A 17,990-nucleotide genomic window follows, 5' to 3' on the forward strand; every position below is an offset into this window, starting at 1 on the left:
AAATCTCCTAAAGAAACAGTGCATCGTCAAAAGCTATTCAGAACAGTAAAAACTAATTAGCAAATGTACCAAATATTATTAAATTATAGAGCAGTGGTTCGAAACTTTTCGAAAATAATGTGTTTTTTATTTTAGTGCGGACAATGCAGAATTTAGTCTTAAAATATTTTTGTTTAAGCGAAATAAAAGTGAGAGGGAAAGGAGAGTTATAAGCAAGGCCAATACGTAATTTTACCCAAACTTTAACGCTTGTAGATGTTAGTTTGTTTATGACATGTTTTTTTTCTATTTCAAGCTACGCAAGTAAACGCAAGAAAACGAGAAGAAAACTTGTGCCTAAAATCTTAGTACAGCTGCAACTTCACCTCCCTGTTTGGCTGGCATCATGATCCCAAGTCCAGTGGGTTCCACACCCTTTTCAGTGAAAGACATCCTCAACCTAGAACGCCATCACCAGCAACAACAACAGCAGCAGCTTTCTTGCGCTCCAAACGGAGCCGACTCCACTTTTCCTGGTGGATTCAACAGCGCTCAACAGCAAGTCATGGGTATGAGTTGCGCGCCTTCCAAAATCCTAAGCGATGTCGGTCCCGGTTTGGCCGGCCTGGACGCAATGCAGTATCGCACTAGCCCGGGCGGCATGCCTTCGCCGGGCGATAGAGCACATATTCCCGTCAACGGCGGCGAAAAAATTGCTGCCATGGATGGGGGCAAGAATATGGCGGCGCCAGCTGATTCAAGCAACGAGATTTACAGAGCGTCCGATGGCGACAAGTTTAAACCGTCCGGTTACCAGCAGTCCTCGGCCGAAGCCGCAGCCTCAGCGCTTGTACATTTCTCACACCAGCAACAGCAGCAGCCTCAAAACCAGCACTTTGACATGAGCCATCAGCGCTACCCGGTCGAGTACTACAATCAGCTCACCCAGTTTGAGGGCAACTTCGGAATGGCGCAGTACAGTGCAAGTGGAGAGAACCCGGTTGAACTCGGACAGCGAGTAGACTCGTACCCGCCTCACTGCTACTCGAAACCCGAGTCGAACGAAGGAATCGTAAAGGACTCTTCACCTTTGGCCGCAACAACGACCGGAGCCTATTTCCAACACAACGGATTCGGTCTTCCCTCTTCTTCTGCTCCCAGCATCCACGGAGGCTTTCCGTACTCCGAGAGTCCGCCGGACTCTTTCTCCGCGCATCCGCATGATACAAGCGGAAGCCCAGATCCCCACTTCGTAAGGAAGATGTCCTCCTACAGCGATCGCAACTCCGAGTCTGACATCACCGGATCATCCCTCTACACGTCTTCCGCTCATGGAGGAAGCACAAGCGCTCTCGTTCCCTTTACCTCCTCCTCTCCGACGAGATCTCCCGCTCACTCGGAGGAGCGATCCAACGTGGATCATCTTCTCGACTCGGCCGGTGACGATTCTCGCCAGAGGAACTACTCCGGAGGAGAAATGAGGAACGAAGATACTCCGAATCCGATAACAGGTTGGTGCTCTTTAGATTTTTGAATATATTAAAGTTAAGCAACTTCTGTTCATGCTGATGCTCAAAATGCTGTTTTACCGCTGAGAAATGTCCTTAGGAAACTTTTTTTTGTAAACGAAACATGCTTTGTGCTTTTGAGAGTTATATTTCTCCTAAGCGTTTTCGCTTTTTTCGAAAGCAAACTCGACCAACCTTGGGTTTTTTTCCGAAATACTATTTTCAAATGTCTATTGATTACCTCATAGTTGAAAAAAATCGTGAATCTTGTTGAAAATAACCATTTTGATGATATAAAAATGCTTCAAATCTCTCTTAAAATACGCTAAGGGAGTAAATTTTCCGAAGCTTTCTGAGCTACGTCAAACTTGGGTTTAGTCTTCGGGTAAATTAGTATTTGTATTGCATGTTTTGTCCTGCTAACGTTTAGCGACAAAACCAAGGGTATATTAAAGTTGTAAGGGTTTTCTTGTGGATCGGTTAGTGAAAATGGAAATAGGACAAACAAATAGACGAGACAACGGATGATTCGCTGTAATCAATCAACTACAAGTTCCAGGCGATTCTTTACCCAAGAGTAAACAGCGGGGGCGTCGAATTTCGAATGCTTGGCGTATGAGTGGAATTAAAAACGGGGCAATTAATTTACACCAATGTATTTTCTCCCGTCAATAATAATTACACGATGATAATAACAACTATATAACAACAACAATAACAACAACAAGGTCTGGTCGGCTAGACAGGGCGCCTACAATGTTTAAATGTAAACCTGCTTCTAGTAAACTAATCAATTGTGCCGTGGATGTTCAAAATAACAAATAAACACTTCAAACTTCGAGATGCATTGGGCGAATAGACAGACAACTGGTCTCGCTGTCGTCCGGGGGATTTAAGCCTCTGGGCCGGCGCCAGTGGTCTGCTAGGAAGAAAACGGCAACAGTGTGACCGTATCAGATCATTGGCGACAGGGGGGGGGGAGAGGGTGTATAATGCGTAACAACAACAATTATTGTTGCGCGCGTCGCTGCTCTGCGGAGCGGCAGTGAAGCGGCGGCGGGATTTGGCGTTCCTTTGTCCGGCGCGCGACGCTACACGTCGGCAAATAAACGCGACAAGGGGCTAATTACGAGTTAACAAGTAGCAAGACAAATCGGGCATTTTGCGACTCTACAATCCGGGGGGAGGGGGGAGACAAGGCGGTGCCTCTCGGACCGGGGCACGATGGCCGTATAATGGCCCGCCGCCGCCATTTTGAAATCGTGCGTCGCGCGCGCCTTACAAATTGTTGTCGAAATAATGCGCCTAATCCGATTGGGCGACTGGGATGGCGACTGTCAGACAGCTATCTACACTTGCAATCTAGCAAGGCTCACCTGCACATGCAACATGCACGGCGCCCGTCTGGCCAGGGGTGCCGAAAGTTGGGCCGGGACCTAGGGGCCCGGTGTGCCGCGCCATGAAAGGAAATATTTGTCGGGGCCGCGTGAAATTGATACGTGCGTGGGAAAGTTACCTGTTTGGCGTCGGAAGGGTGCGTAGCGAAAAGTCCCGTCGCCCGTTCGCTTGCTTATATGCCTGTGGTTAAGTACACAGCAATACCAAAACACATCATTCGCGGACGAAATCGCGAACTTGCGCCAAGGTTAAACCTAAAGGCGGTCGACTGTGATTATTGTATAATTGGCACCGCGCTAAACTGGCCTGTCGCTCAGCGCGATCTATTATTCCGAGCCTATAGTCAGCAACCGGCCATTACGAGACAATAGCCCGACTGATTGCTGACGCATGGCGCTGGAAAAGCGGCTATTAAACTATTGGACGCAACCAGCCAAGTCAAACTCGGCTGAGATTGTCGCATAAGGCTTAAAACGGCATTCGTAAGGCCGCAAGATCGAAAATCACTGTCTCCGTCGTACGGGAGCGTCCGTTTAGTTTTATTTACTCAAAGCCGACGCGATTCGACGACGAAGCTGCTGATTAATACTCGGGCGTCCCTGGAAAGCACCGTTTGATTACGACGAAGCAAATTCGCCTTGTTTACACATCCGCTAACCTTTTTAGTCAGCTGCTGTGCGACGTTTGCCGTCCTTGGGTGATTTAATAAGCTGGTTAACCGCATTTCTGTCGTTTTACATTTTTTATTGGTTCGACTAAATTTTGATGGAAAATTGAGCACGCTCTGTAGGGATTTCGTGTGCAATTCGAACGCACTTTAAAGTTTTGTGCTGTTTTTTTACATTCGCAGTGCAAAAAACGCCGCAAAACTGTGTTTAAATTGGCAGCGAACAAATGCTATACCCGCTACTTTATAATTATGTTATATTTGCTGTTTTCGCTATATCAATGTCACCAATAAGTAAAAAAAACACAACCGTTTTATCTGGTCAAAGATTTAGGGCAACTGTGATTATATAAAAACAAACTATGCATCCTCTATGGATGTCACAATACATTTTTTGGGTGTTTAAAATTTCATCAGTGGGAATTTAAGTGCTGGAATACGTAATTTGAAAACAGTTTAAGACTGGTGTTATACATTTTTCCACCGAATTGTCACCGCCGAATATTTTTGATTTGCTGATCCGGCAGCCATTTAAGTTCTTCAAAAACAACCGTCGTCAGAGTTTTAAGGAAGTTATCTCACGTCAAAGTTTTAAGTCAGTTATCTTAACTAAAAATTAAATTTTAATTCTTTTTTGTATACCACAACACATCTTCGTTTGGTATTTTAGATTTAATCAGTGGGAATTTGCTGAAAATACGTAATTTAAGTGCTGGAATACGTAATTTGAAAACAGTTAAAGACTGGTGTTATTCATTTTTCCACCGAATTGTCACCGCCGAATATTTTTGATTTGCTGATTCGGAAGCCATTTAAGTTCTTCAAAAAAATCGTATTAAAATTTTAACAAGCTTTTGTACAACCGTCGTCAGAGTTTTAAGACAGTTATCTCACGTCAAAGTTGAAGTCAGTTATCTTAACTAAGAATTTAATTTTAATTCTTCTTTGTTTACCACAACACATCTTCGTTTGGTATTTTAGATTTAATCAGTGGGAATTTAAGTGCTGGGTTACGTAACTTAAAAACAGCTACAGATATTTCTTACACATTTTTCTATCGACATTTCACCCGTCGCATATTTTTGGTTTTCTAATCCGGGAGCAATTTAAGTTCTTCAGAAAAAAAAGCAGCATCAGTAAAGGAACGCCTTATCGCGCTGCGCCCGGCATACCTTGCGGCCCGAAAAGCGTTAAAGACCTCGCCAAATTGCCAATTACGAGACGCCAGTGGCACGTATTGGGCGGTGGGCGAGACTACGCCGCGATTTTCGCGAAACCCGGGACTTAATTGCAGCGAATCTGCGCCTTAATTGTTCATGCCGGGCTCACGTAGACGAACGATTAGCGTCGAATTTGTTTTCACCGCTGCTTGCAACACGAATTGCCGGTTGGCGTTTCCACGAAAAGGCTTGTTTGTGTGACTTGTTGTACCGGCACCCTGTTGGAAAAACTGCTGTAATTGCGCAGACGGTCTTGTTTACAGACAACATGGACCCCCTAATTTAAAAATATCGTGGATCCCATGAATCTTGTGACGTTTTGCAAGGGGGCTCGTCGAAATGTGCTGAATTTTACTGATGGTTTTACGAATAAACTGGTGACGTGAACGTGCTCCCAACTTTAATATCGGTTTCGTATGACTCACCAAAAGCCCAAATAGTAGGGGGTTTAAATAAAAGGGATATAACCCGTAAATTTAAGCCATAGGCTGAGCCGTTTGTTAACGTTGTAATTAATCTAATTTTCACGTTATCAATCCAAGCAAATCATTTTCATATCTGATATTTCGTATAAATCCTTAAGCAGTCGTAATTTTTCGGTGGCCAAGTTCTTTCGACACAAAAGCGCTTAGCTATACATACACACTTTAAAAAAGTTGAACAAATAACCTCGATTCGGCAAGAATCGGCTTCTTCGATTTCGGACGTCGATTGCAGGCTAATCAAATTTTCTCGAAGCCCAAATATTTGCCCACTCTGTTAACTGGTTTCAGCGCGTAAGGTTTTTTATCGGGTGTTTTACATTGGCCGAAATGGGATTAGCGGATTTTCCGGTCCGCCGCTTAACCACGTCCTGGCGTGCGCATGCGCAAAACACCCCCACCCCATGGCTACATTCCTCGTTGGGAGAATTCGTTGCGTGTTGCTGACATTTTCATTCATAAAATTGCGTAGAGTTTGAAGTCGCCATTTAACAGCGAACATCCACAGGAAATTACCATTACTTTAAAGTCGTTTGTTAAGTTGTGGACGGTAGGAAGTAATTTATATTTTTCTTGTATATTTGTATCTTTAACTAATTGCAAACGATTTTGATGTGTAGAGTATATATGTGTACACTACACTCCTTAGCATCAGCAAGCCTTTTAACATAAATTAACGATACCTGACAAGAAATGGTAAGACTAAAAAATCAAAATGACGCTATAGTATAGACTAATGAGTTTTAATTACAAAAAACGTTTCCGAAGTAGCTGGCGATACTCATATTAAGTAAATTAAATAATAAAACAAAAACAACGATGGGCAAATATAATACCTAATAAAAAACTATTTTAACACGTTTTTTAAAGTTTAAGTCCACCTATTTTTTCTAATTTCTACTAGGCAAGCAATTACACGCCAAGGCCCCTTTACTCCCAAACGGTTTCCTACTGCTTTCGCTCATTTCACCCCAATCGTTTAAACTGACCGCTCCGTCATTTTAACTGACCGATCGAACAGTCGAAATGCGATTAGGGCCCGCCCCGGTATTTTGACCCATGTTTGTGGTTGCTGCACCCCTGGTTTTCTCCCACGCTAGCCCCAGCAAATCACCCCTGCCCTCATGTTTGAGTTGGATTTTGTTTCGCTTAGATTGGGGCGCGGGTTTGTTGTGTTTTGCTGTTTTAAGCCTCGTCAGATTCCAGTTGATTTTGTTTGTGGCCGTAATCCTTCCGATTAACTTTGAGGCATGCTAAAGTGGCTCTGTTGAAGTTTAGCTTGGTTGAGTGCCTTAAAGTGGCAAAAATAAAAACAATTAACACGAATAAATCTTCAGAAGGAACCTGATGCTCATACGTATACTTTAACGCGATCATGACACACATATCTCTGTTTTCTGAAAGAAATTGGGCGCGATTTAGACGTTATTCTATAAAAAAAAGCGCACACCTAGTTTACCAAGTAAGATGCTATACAAAGGGGAATTTAGTCCGGAGCTCCTCACACATTTATCGATCAAGCAAATTACATCTCTAACGATCACAGCAACACCGCATAAATAGTCCCAATCGAAGATCCGGTACTTCCAAGAAAAAAAAATCATAAACCGAGGCGCCGTAAAGTCGTTTGTCATAATCACGCGGCGGAAATGGGCGCATTCATCGGCCAACCCAATTAACGGCGATCGAATGCCTCGCCCCGTCTTGTTTTGCCCGCGAAATTGTGTAAGCATTGATGCTTCGAGTGCTGGACGCTAGAATTTACAAGTGCTCATGAGAGGTTCCGGCGCTGTCTAAGCGTCTACCGTTGGCGCGATATCGACTTTGTATAGCTATAGCTCGATCGCAACCGACCGATTCCAGGTATTTTCCTTCAGCAGAAAGGCAGGTCGCGAAATGCGTGCCGAAGGATGCGAAATACCGGGCAGTGTAATGGCCACCCTCTGTCGTGCTTTCGGCGCGCAAAGCAACAAAGACAGATCGGACCTCAAGCGACCTGCAAGGCCGACGCCCGATAATTATATCGCGTCGCTGACTTCCCCGTGTCAATCGCTGTGTCACTTAGCCGTTCGTCATGCCAAACTTATCAGCCGCATTTTTAACTGGGCACATTAAAATGAATTTTCGACCAAGGGTTACATTAACTAAAGTTTTAAAAGCGGTATTTGACTTACGTAATTTAGGATTGCTGCCACTGAAATTTGCACCAAACAACAAGTCAATAAATAGAAGAAAATGCCTCTCGTTTAATGTTATTTGAACCTCAATTTCTTGATTTTAAAATCGTTTTTGAACACGAGTGATTTGCTTTAATTGAAGCTGGGACTTTCCGCAGAGCGAATTCAGTTTGCCGAGACAAGCCCGACTTTGTTGTGTCCATTTTTCGGGGATCGGTAATCGTCGATAAATGTCGGCAATTTAAATCGAATTACGCGTTAAACCGACGCGCTAATTTACACGGAAATGTTTTGTGGTTTACGGCGGCGTAGAAGTTTCTCGAAGTTCGCAAAAGAAACAACCGTTTGTAAACAACGAAAAGAATGTCTCCCTATATGCCCATGCTTTTTCAACTGGCATCCGTGGATCCCTTAAGTTTACGTAGATCTCTTTTCGGGGCCATTAAGGCATAATTAAACTTTTAGTGTTTAATTAAAAAATCTTTTAATTTAAAAAAAAAATTTTTGATTTAAGTAGAATGTTTAAAAAAACGCTGTTGGGCCTTCGTGTACGTTAACTCATTTCCAGTTCATATTGGTGCATGAGTTTGATCTAAAACAGCAGGTTCTTAAATCTACTTGTTTTATGTTGTCAATACATTACATATTACTTACCCTGGGCCACGCGATTGTATGACAGTGGGTCGCCTTAAAATAGTTTTACAACTCCTTTATCCTACGCAATGAAGTAAAAAATTGGATGAAACTCGGCAATAAAATGGCGGATCAAGCCTGTTTACATCTCTGACTGGCTACAAGTTTAGGTCACGGCGGGCAGGTCGGTCAGGGCCACCGTTTGACACCAGTCGGGGCGTCTACGTCCGTGAGAAGCAATGTACAGCGACTGGTAAATCCAAACCTGCATCCCGACGCACCGGTCGAGGCCCTGTGCGGGCCGTGTTTGTTGCTTTTAATCTGCTTTCCGACGCTCGTCGCTTGACAGCAAGCAGAGCTGCAGGTCACGGCCTTTTGGAAAGTGTCGCGTTGATTTTAATGCGAACGACGAGATGCTACACCATTTTTAGCCGCCCTATTTGCAAAAGATGCGTTTTTGAAGTTCGACTGTGAACATTATGCGATGAGTATTTTTTTGAGTAAAGTTTGCCTTTTTGTTTAGGCCATCAGCATCCTATGGGTTTAAGTTACTTTCATGTTGTTTTATTTTTGAAGTCTCGAATACGAACAATTTCTGTGTAAAATTTGTTAAACGAACTATTATGGAATTTGCTTCCCAACTTTGTTTATAACAGGCGTAAATGGCACCAAAACATTGGCGACCAATAATTGTCGCATACATTTTGTAAAAAAACGCTAACGAGGGGCATATAAAGTCTTTGAAACAACGGTACAAAACAGTGAAACGCATTGAACAAGTAAGTTTTAAATGTGGACTTTTACATTTGGCGGCCAAGTCAAAACAAACCGTGCTCCAAGAAAGTTTCGCTCCTTTGGAAGACAAATAAAAACACAGAGTCAGTAAGAGCCTAAAAATGTGTATGTAATTGTACATCATTAGACTTGTATTCACTCGCCTTATAAGAACAACTATATATTTACGAGATCAGTGATGTCGGTCGATTTGGCAGCGTCCAATGACAGGCAGGCTCGTGGTAACTGCTGCCAGGGTCGCCTCGCCTTGCCGTCAACACCAACGTATAAATACAATGACAGATTTGACAAGCGCCTCGTCCGAAGGCCTGTGGGTTTTTGGGGACGCTCTTAAAACAAACAACATCAGCAGCGACGCTATAATGGCCAGAAGCAGCAGCGGCGGCGAGCGAGAATTACACTGAGCGCTATAAATACTATACAAAACAGATTGGTTGTAGCCTATACTGGCCGGGAAGAAACAAGGCCTGCGTTGACAGCCACTATGTAAAAAAACAAAAATTTTTCTTTGATCAAAAATACTTTTATTTTGCGCCTTAATTTTTACTCCCTTGAACAGTTACTACAGTGGTTCTCAAACGGGGTGCCGCGGCACTTTAGGGTGCCATTTTTAACGGTGGCGATAAGTATTTTAAATTGTTTAGGATTACAATTTTTGCTCCATTGGTAAGCTTCTTGATACAATTTGTTGTGTACGATAAAAAACAAAAATTAACAAGGTCAACTTTGTTGTACAGTTAATGTTCTGTTCAAATGTTGTTTATTATAAGGTCACAGTTAACCACACAGCAAAAATACGAGCAAGGGTGCCGCGAACTATTTACAATTTCTGGAGGGTGCCGCAACTGTGTGAAAAGCTATTTTCCGGGCGAAAAACAAATGGCTCAAAATGGGGGCGCCTCCCTCCAAGAAACTATACAGCTATTTGCCTGTCTGTTTACAACCCAACCCTGCTCAGTTCGAGAGTAGAAAACCGGCCCCAATACAAGGCCAAAAAGGGGACCTGCTACTTAGAAATTGTACAGCTATTCGCTTGTCTGTTTACAACCCAACTTGACTCATTTCGAGAATGCAAAACAGACCCAAAAACACGACCAAAAAAGGTGCCCCTGGCACTTAAACTGGCCTTTTTATCCTCTCCGGTGATCGATAGCCGATTTTTCCTTCCGACGCGCAGCAACGGTCTTCATGGCGCCATTCGGATCGTCGCTGAATAGAGAGTAGGAAGTCGAAACGCGCGCGAGAATATCGCCCCCGGCTATCTAGTTAACACAGGGCCGGGTGTGGAGTTACGGGGATTTACCCTAGGTCTGCTTGATTGTGGAGAGGTCGATTTCCGTTGGTGTATCTCAAACGATTGTCTTCTCTGTTGTTTTTTGCGTTGTGTACTGCATCGTTGGCTCGAGTTGGGGATGTGGTTGGTCGATTCGAATAATGGTAACCGGATTTTGTTTTAAGTCTTTTAAGAGCATTCAAGTGTCTGATGTCGATTGCTTTTAGTTGTGTACTGTAACAATACGATATAAGGGATTCAATTTTCTCGTGGTTTGAAGAAGCGGATATTAAGAGAGTTTATAGCGGTAACACTTTATGCTTTTCCGATGTTAAATGGAAATTCATCCGTCTTTAAGTGGAAATTATTTTTTTTTTATATTTTTAATAATTTATTAAGATTGTTTACTTTCAGCTTGATTGGCACTTGATCAGATCTTTGACGAAACAAACACTTGATATCTGATTGGTGTTTAACAATATTACTCAGGACACCGATGCAGATTGTCACACTGAACATAAACTTATTAGTTATGAGATAACAGTAAAGTTGCGACAGATATCAAATGTACTCTTAACATGCCTAAATCACCTAGCCCTAGATTACGTCAATAGTTATTCCTAACGATGTTAAGACGGGTTGTAAAACATAAAAAAGAGTCTTAGCATCATCTGAACGAAGGCAAGAAACTTTTTTTTACATTTGATTGTCTTCGGGAGATTTCTTAATTCTTTCAGCTTTTAGGTATACTTAATGTATAGGCCTAAAATTTATTTAAAAAAATCCCTATAAAACTGTAATATTTTTAAACCGAACCCATTTGCTCAGACTCGGAAAAGTCGGACAACTTCTCGGAGAGCAACTGCAGCGGCGGGAGTCCGGAGGACAGCGACGGGAAGAAGAAGACGACCACCACGGGGACCTCGGAGGACGGGGGAGACGGAACAGGCGCCAAATCGCGGCACCGAACGCGCCGCAAACCTCGGGTGCTCTTCAGCCAGGCGCAAGTCTTCGAGCTGGAGCGCCGCTTCAAACAGCAGCGCTATCTTTCGGCGCCTGAACGCGAGCACTTGGCCCAGATCCTCAAGCTCACCTCGACGCAAGTGAAGATCTGGTTCCAGAACCGGAGGTACAAATGCAAGCGAATGCGACAAGACAAGACCCTAGAGTTGGCCAGCATCGGGCCGCCACGCCGCGTCGCCGTTCCGGTGCTGGTCCGCGATGGCAAGCCCTGTTTGGCCGGTCCCGCCGGCGCCGCTGGGCTCCAGGCCTCTCACGGCCACTACCAGGCGCCCTACAACGTGACGGTGACGCCGTACCACAACTACCCGAACTCGTACAACTCGTGCAACTACAACTCGTACTCGCACCCTGGCGCGTACAACCCGAGTGCGGCGGCAGCGGCGGCAGCTGCTTACGGAACCGCAGTTTCCGCAAGCTATAACGGCTTCTCAGGCCCAAGTATGAGTAACGCCCAGTCCGGGGCTGTTCCTGGGTACTCGGCGCCGTCCCTGCACCCCCAGCACGCACCCCAGGTCGGGGTTTCACCCTCACCCTTCGCCCCGGCCACGGTGTCCCCCGGCCAGGTTGGCCAGGGCGCTCTGCACCATCCCCCCACCGACTACATGTACAAGCTGGGCCTGTGCACTTGAGACTTGCTGAGAAATGACGTGTTTTATTTTTTGTTTACTGTTTGAAACTTCGCGCCGGCAGTATTTTGTTTGCAACCTACTTTTTTTGGCAAGTTTGTAGGAAATTCGACGCCGTTATTCTTTTATTCGAATTTACACCAAAGCAGGAGTATGCTGGTTTCAGCTGCAAGTAAAGGACTCGTGCAATACTAATGTTCCATTGTGCCTTCCGTAGGCATACATTCATACATACATGGACAACAGGGGTTGAACTTATTGGTCTCACATGAAACGCGAACCTGCGCCTCTGGATCACCATACTCTGAAAACTGCCATTTTGTCGTTATTTTTTCTTTCTCGATACACTGTTCGTGGCGCACGCCATGACACTTCGACTTTTTTCGCGCATTTTGTTGCTTTGTTCTTTTATTTTCTCTTTTTTACGTTTTCTTCGTACTATTCTATTTACTCGCGCTAACCCTACGGTCGCATGCCGAAATCGCTGCTTTCTAAACTCTTCTTTACGACGACCAACCCTTGTAGACGTGCCACTGGAAAGTAAAAAAAGTGCAGCAAAATCCTTGTTTCCAATGTGTAGGATCAAGTAAAATAACTGACCTTTGTTCGATTCTGTATCACCTACCTCTCCATTCACAAATAAACGGGGGTGTGCAAATCACGGTACTTCCCCCACTAAGGCACTCTGCTAGGCCGGACAGACACCAAAATGCGTATTTGCGTGAAATGTGCATTTTCAGTACTAACCCCTTAAAAACAGCAGGTTTTCGGCGTCTGCTGTTTACTGGCGACGCCCGTCTTTCTTTGTGCCTTCTCGCGTTTAATTTTTTCGTGCAATTTCGTCATTTCGGAGCTGTATAGAGCCGCTGCTGGTCCAGAGTCTGACAGAGAAGTGATATACCGGCGTTGTTTTACGCAAATAATAAAAGCGGATTTTTCAACACTGAATTTACTTGACTTCTTTGTTTTGTTTTAGAGTCCTTTCAGCAAAAGTTAGCAGTTTTTGATTCAGGAGTAGTCAGGGTTTACAGGTAAAGGTGTTGCAATAAATACAAAAAAATAAAAAGTATCATTAAAATTTTTATGGTCCCAAGACATTGCCTTATTCTTGTATTTTGTCTAAATTAGACAATTTCCTCATAAACACAACAAATATTTCTATAAGATTAAGTAAGAAATGAACAGAATCAGATAATAAAAGCGTATTTGGCATTCCAAAATAGTATTAAAAATTTAAGAAAATCAAGGGAAAAGTTAAAAAATTAGTGTAGTTTCACGCAGGTTGATGTATTTCCCAATAGGCGTTTATGTTTACAGCATGAATGCTTGGTGCTGGTGCTTTTTAATGAATCCCAAAACCCTGGTGATTTGGTCTCAGACCCAACATACTTTCTCTGTATTGCTGGTCATTTCAACGAAAGTTGTGTCAATTTAATTCAATTGTTGTTAATTAACGATACGACGATTTTTTCCAACCTTTTTTAGACTCAGACGACCTTTATAAGACGAATTTAAGCAGGCGAATCCCACAATTTTTATAAACGATTTTAACTAAACCAAGGTAAAAAAGTTCAACTATAATTGCGTTCGTTCCAAAAAGAGCGATTTGCTTTGCAAGAGGCGTTTATGTTTACAGACTTTCTGATTTAAAATACACGATCATTAGCCAGAGGCGCACGTAATTACCCGATGAGAAAGTATGTATGGGGGTGGCAGGAATAAAAATTATCTCCCTGCTTATTGTAAACACCATTAAGCTGCGACAGCATTTAGCCGAGCTGCCCCCACAGTAAACCAAACCCTACACATCGAGACAGAAAAAAAAACTATATACGCAGTAGAAACATCCAGGGCGGATCGGGGGCCTCTGGCACGTCAGGGCGGTAGGCAGAGACAAAAGACGTCGCATCACAAAAGCTGCCGTTTAGTTTATCTCGCCCCGTCCCAGTCTGCCTGTCGCCATCCCCGCCACTGCGTTTGTTTTATCGCCCGTCTCTGCTGCCCTTCCATTCTCGACGGTGATTCCCCTTTTTCTCCTACTCCTCCGCTCTTTATCCCACTTCTCCCGGTGACGTATCGGCCCACACCTCTTCATTCGTTCGGGATGCGAACGAACACAATGCGAGAATGGATGTCAAGTGCTGTCGGTCGCAAATGCACCGACGATTTGACCGACTGTGAAAAATGACTTTTCGTATTGCTTCGACCCGAACCCGATTTTACTGAGATACTTTCAGCAAACGCGAATCTTTAATACAACATGTTGAGTTTCACTTATTTTTAAAGATTCGCGTTCGCTGAACGTATCCCGGCAAAATCGATCTTGGGTCAAAGTAATACGAAATAGACATTTTTCACAGGGAACCACATGTTGGGTTTGACTTATTTTTAAAGTAACCAACCGTTTTACACACCGGATAGCAAATTTAGAACCGAAGTCAGTTTGCCCTGTAGGATTTTAATTGTAATTACTGATAGGGGGCTGGTATAATTTGCCAGTGCGAATCCTGAAGAGCCTGATCCTAGTTATATGCATAATTGGCTTGCAAGCCAACTTTTGAAATTAAGACAAAGTGTCAGAAAACGAAATTAACACAGTCGAACAATCAAAGCATTGCTAAACTAACATTAACGCCAACCAATAATATACGATTAATAAAGCCCTTATTTACAATACATTATGGAAAAAACTGCTCACCAGCCTTTTCACATATTATTAAATGAAACCCCAAAAATGTGAAATATTTTTGCGCATTGGAGAAGCGTTTTCCCGGCGGAAATTCTTTCTAAAACTTAATTAAAAGCCCGCCCGCAATCGGCATGTGCACGGCTTATGAAATTCCGGCCCGTCAATCACTGCAGTACAACTGTTAGCGCTGAAAAGTGAACCCCGCAGTTAAACGGTGACCTAAAAAAACGGCCCTCCTCGATTTTTGCACTTTATTTTTACTCCATTTATTTAACTGTGTGACGAAATAACAAAGACCTGTTTCAAACCTGGCTATAGTTAATCGACGAATTAATAATTGCATTACCATATACTTTTTAAAACAAAATCGCCATTTAATAATTTGAACTTTTTATTGACAATATTAAGAAACGTTTTGTAAATATATGTGTTGAACCGATTAGTTTGTTTGTGTGCGCGTTGTTATTTTTAGTCTTTATTTCTCACGGACGTTAAATGTATCGTTTTTTCGCTGTGGCACCTCACCTTTAACGCTTTATTTCTCATCTGTTTACGGCTTAACTAAGCCACGGTTTGGCAAATGGAGCCCGGGCGCCCATGCCAACACCGGCCAAGTTTATCGGCGAACAGACAGTCTGTTGCGGCACGCATTGGCGCAAACTCGATATGTTTTTAACGACGGTTTACCCCTTTACCCCCTGGGGCTTCGCGGCCCCTTAAAACCGGAGGTGGGGACGCGTCTGGGGTCAAGTGCGTCGCGCAATATTCGGTTCGACTTTTGCGGCGAACGAGAAGTCGAAAACGCAATATCGCCTCTAATTTGGAAGCCGCGGTTTCTAGACAACGTGGTTTATTAAACTGAACGCAAAAATATTTGTAAAAGCTTGAGAAGCGAAAAAATATGCATTTTGCCATATAAATGGCATCATCAGTTTGTCCGCACAAATAAATAGTAGTTTAAAAATAGTAAACTATTAGTATTTATTTTTCCGCAATTTTTCGGTGAAAATCAAGTCACGCATTATAAAACAGAATTAAAACATTCAAAATACCTTCGAAAAAAAGTTAAAACCACACTTAGGAATACTTTTGTAAATAGTAAATAGGGGGGGGGGGTTGGCTTTCTGCGATCTGATGTTTTCTCGATCATGTGATATAAGTGCACATGTTTCTATATGTTTAATAGTCCTTAATTACATAAAAAAATATATATTTTTAAACATTTATGCAAAATTTGTTAAATAATTTCAAATTACTGTTGTTATTTTTACAACATGTAATCTATTCCCTACTCTCCAAGCACTAAACGGTAGTTTAACTCTACACTCGAAGCGCTAATTAGTCGAGTCTGCAATCAAAAGGCTAAATTGGGAATCTCGCGTGTTTCCCAAGAATATGAATAGATTTAGATTCTGCGATCGTGTTTTGGTAACGGTGTGTTTGTATAATAATTAAATATATCGTAAAAATACGCAACAACGAATAAACCTATTCCTCACATTTATTTATTCCAGAAAGTTGTGGCAAAGATAAAACGACACTTCAATGTCTAAACGCATATGTTAGGCCTTAAAAAATAGTTAAAACATAAAGAATAAAAGAAATTTCGGTGCCGAAAAAATTTAAAATCGAGCGTCAACGGTTTCAAAAGCCGAACCAAGAAACAGCGGAGAAATTAATTAAAATCGGCCGGGGTGTAGATTTACGGAAAGATATCCGCCTTCGCCGACAACTGAGGCGGCCGCGGGCCGGACACCCTACACACAAACCCAAACAGCGGAACCCGCATAATCCCAAAACGCTGCCGCAATTTTTCGCAGAACCAACGCGCGAAAAACCCTCCTCATGGGTTAAAGAACGGTGACGTAAAGTTTTTTTCCAGGGGGGAGGGGGTTGTATCCCGTTACAGCGCCAGCGAGACTGGGGCTCGGTTCTGGGCTGCCGACGGCGACTGGCGAGTGTCCGAAACCTGAGTAAAGGCGATACCTCGGCGCGACAAAGGCAGTAAGACAACGTTTGTTTAGCGGCCACGCTTCTGCCCTGCTACTAAGCGTGAGAAAATCTCCTCGACCGGGGCCAAGAGATTAATGGGGAAGCGAAGGTCGCTTCTGCTGGGGCTACTGGTGCGTTTTTGGGGGTATGTTCTGCTGCTGCTGTTGCTTTTTTGCTGCCGTGCCGCGATTCTGTGTTGACATTGTACACTGCAGTGTCACGCCAGGGCGAGCGGGCGCGTTTAATTACGGCAACCGGCTTTTTTCGCTCTGTTATCTTTACCTTCGGTTGCGCGGAAGTCGTTTTGCGACATTTCGGTTTGGTGGTGCCCAATAAAAGAGGCTCAAGACTTTTCACAAAAAGACACTAAAAAGGAGATTTCTTTTTCAACTTATTGTTTTGCGGAATTGTTTATGTGGTGATATGCTGTGCTATTGACAATAACAAAATTTTGAGTTCGCAGCACGGCATTTGTATTATAAGTACCACATTATACTTAAACACATGTCCTTTTTGAAAATTGGCATTGTTTGCGACACTTAAGAGAAAAGGACACTTGGATAATACGAAAAACAGGGATCATACGTAATCAGGAATTGTAAACAATCGGAGAGTTATCGTAAGTTGCTATAAGATTTTTATGAACACAAAACTACAGCATTTGTTGTGACTTCCACTGTCTTTTTCGTAAATAATGGCGCTGCCGCTGTCTCTCGAAAGTTAAACGAACTTTAACCATTAAGAGTTTGCAAGCACCTTTGCCGGTCAGCTAAAAGTTTCGGGATCCTAAAATGTCTTAAAGGTCACTAAAAAAAACCTGTTGAGTATACTAAACGAAAAAATACGTATTTTGTGTATAGGAGCACATATAAAATTTGAGTCACGAAAACGAATGAAACGCCTGACTTTAGTTATGAAACTTATTTTTTAACAAATGAAGTAAATTAAAAACCGTGAGGGGTTCAACAAATTAAAATCAAGCAAGGCATTTTCCGCACAAAATATCATGTAAAAGCCGAAAGCACATAAATCTCAGTTTACACGTATATACGAAAATTTAAAAAATATAAAAAATCTTATCGATAAAATAGTTGATAATAAAATTCACCAGAGTTTTGTTATTTCAACAAGCACCATAAAGCATTTCAGTTACAAACCATTGCACCCTAACACTAAGCCTTAGCTTACAATTTAAATCAACAATTTTCACGCTATACACAGAAGCCTGAAAGCTTCCGGGACGCCTTCATCGAAACAGCACCATCAGCATGACGTCACCACGTGACCCATTTGCCGACGTCATCTGTTGTTGTGACGTGGGCGCGACACAACAAGGCGGAACGCGACAATTTAGGCGCGATCGCCAATCAAGCCGAACCCGTAATTGCGGGCCAATTAGTCGGCCTCGGCGGGCGAGCGAGCAAGCAGGCAGGCGCCAGGCCATCTCGGCCGGTGCGTTTAATTGCCCCTCGCGCCCACTGCTGGAATGCCTGGGTGTTTGGAGCGGCCCACGCGCGCAATGGAGCCA

General features: G+C 43.2%; 1 protein-coding gene across 1 annotated transcript; it reads left to right on the plus strand.

Moving 5' to 3' along the window:
• The first annotated feature begins 304 nt into the window (after nucleotides 1-304).
• LOC146165025 (uncharacterized) lies at nucleotides 305-12,679 on the plus strand. Its single transcript, XM_083380913.1, has 2 exons — nucleotides 305-1,490; nucleotides 10,961-12,679. Exons 1-2 carry the CDS (start codon nucleotides 386-388, stop codon nucleotides 11,782-11,784), a joined length of 1,929 nt encoding a protein of 642 aa, XP_083237039.1. The 5' UTR covers nucleotides 305-385; the 3' UTR covers nucleotides 11,785-12,679.
• The last annotated feature ends 5,311 nt before the right edge of the window (nucleotides 12,680-17,990 follow it).

Source organism: Ascidiella aspersa, chromosome 2, assembly GCF_963924565.1.
Source record: "Ascidiella aspersa chromosome 2, kaAscAspe10.2, whole genome shotgun sequence".
NCBI classification, from domain to species: domain Eukaryota; kingdom Metazoa; phylum Chordata; class Ascidiacea; order Phlebobranchia; family Ascidiidae; genus Ascidiella; species Ascidiella aspersa.

What these genes read in the sequence shown, in the direction of transcription:
- LOC146165025 (XM_083380913.1), top strand. Translation starts at nt 386, where the DNA reads ATGATCCCAAGTCCAGTGGGTTCCACACCCTTTTCAGTGAAAGACATC. An exon ending in TACTCCGAATCCGATAACAG is followed by an intron (nt 1,491 to 10,960) that starts GTTGGTGCTCTT and finishes CCATTTGCTCAG; the next exon opens with ACTCGGAAAAGTCGGACAAC.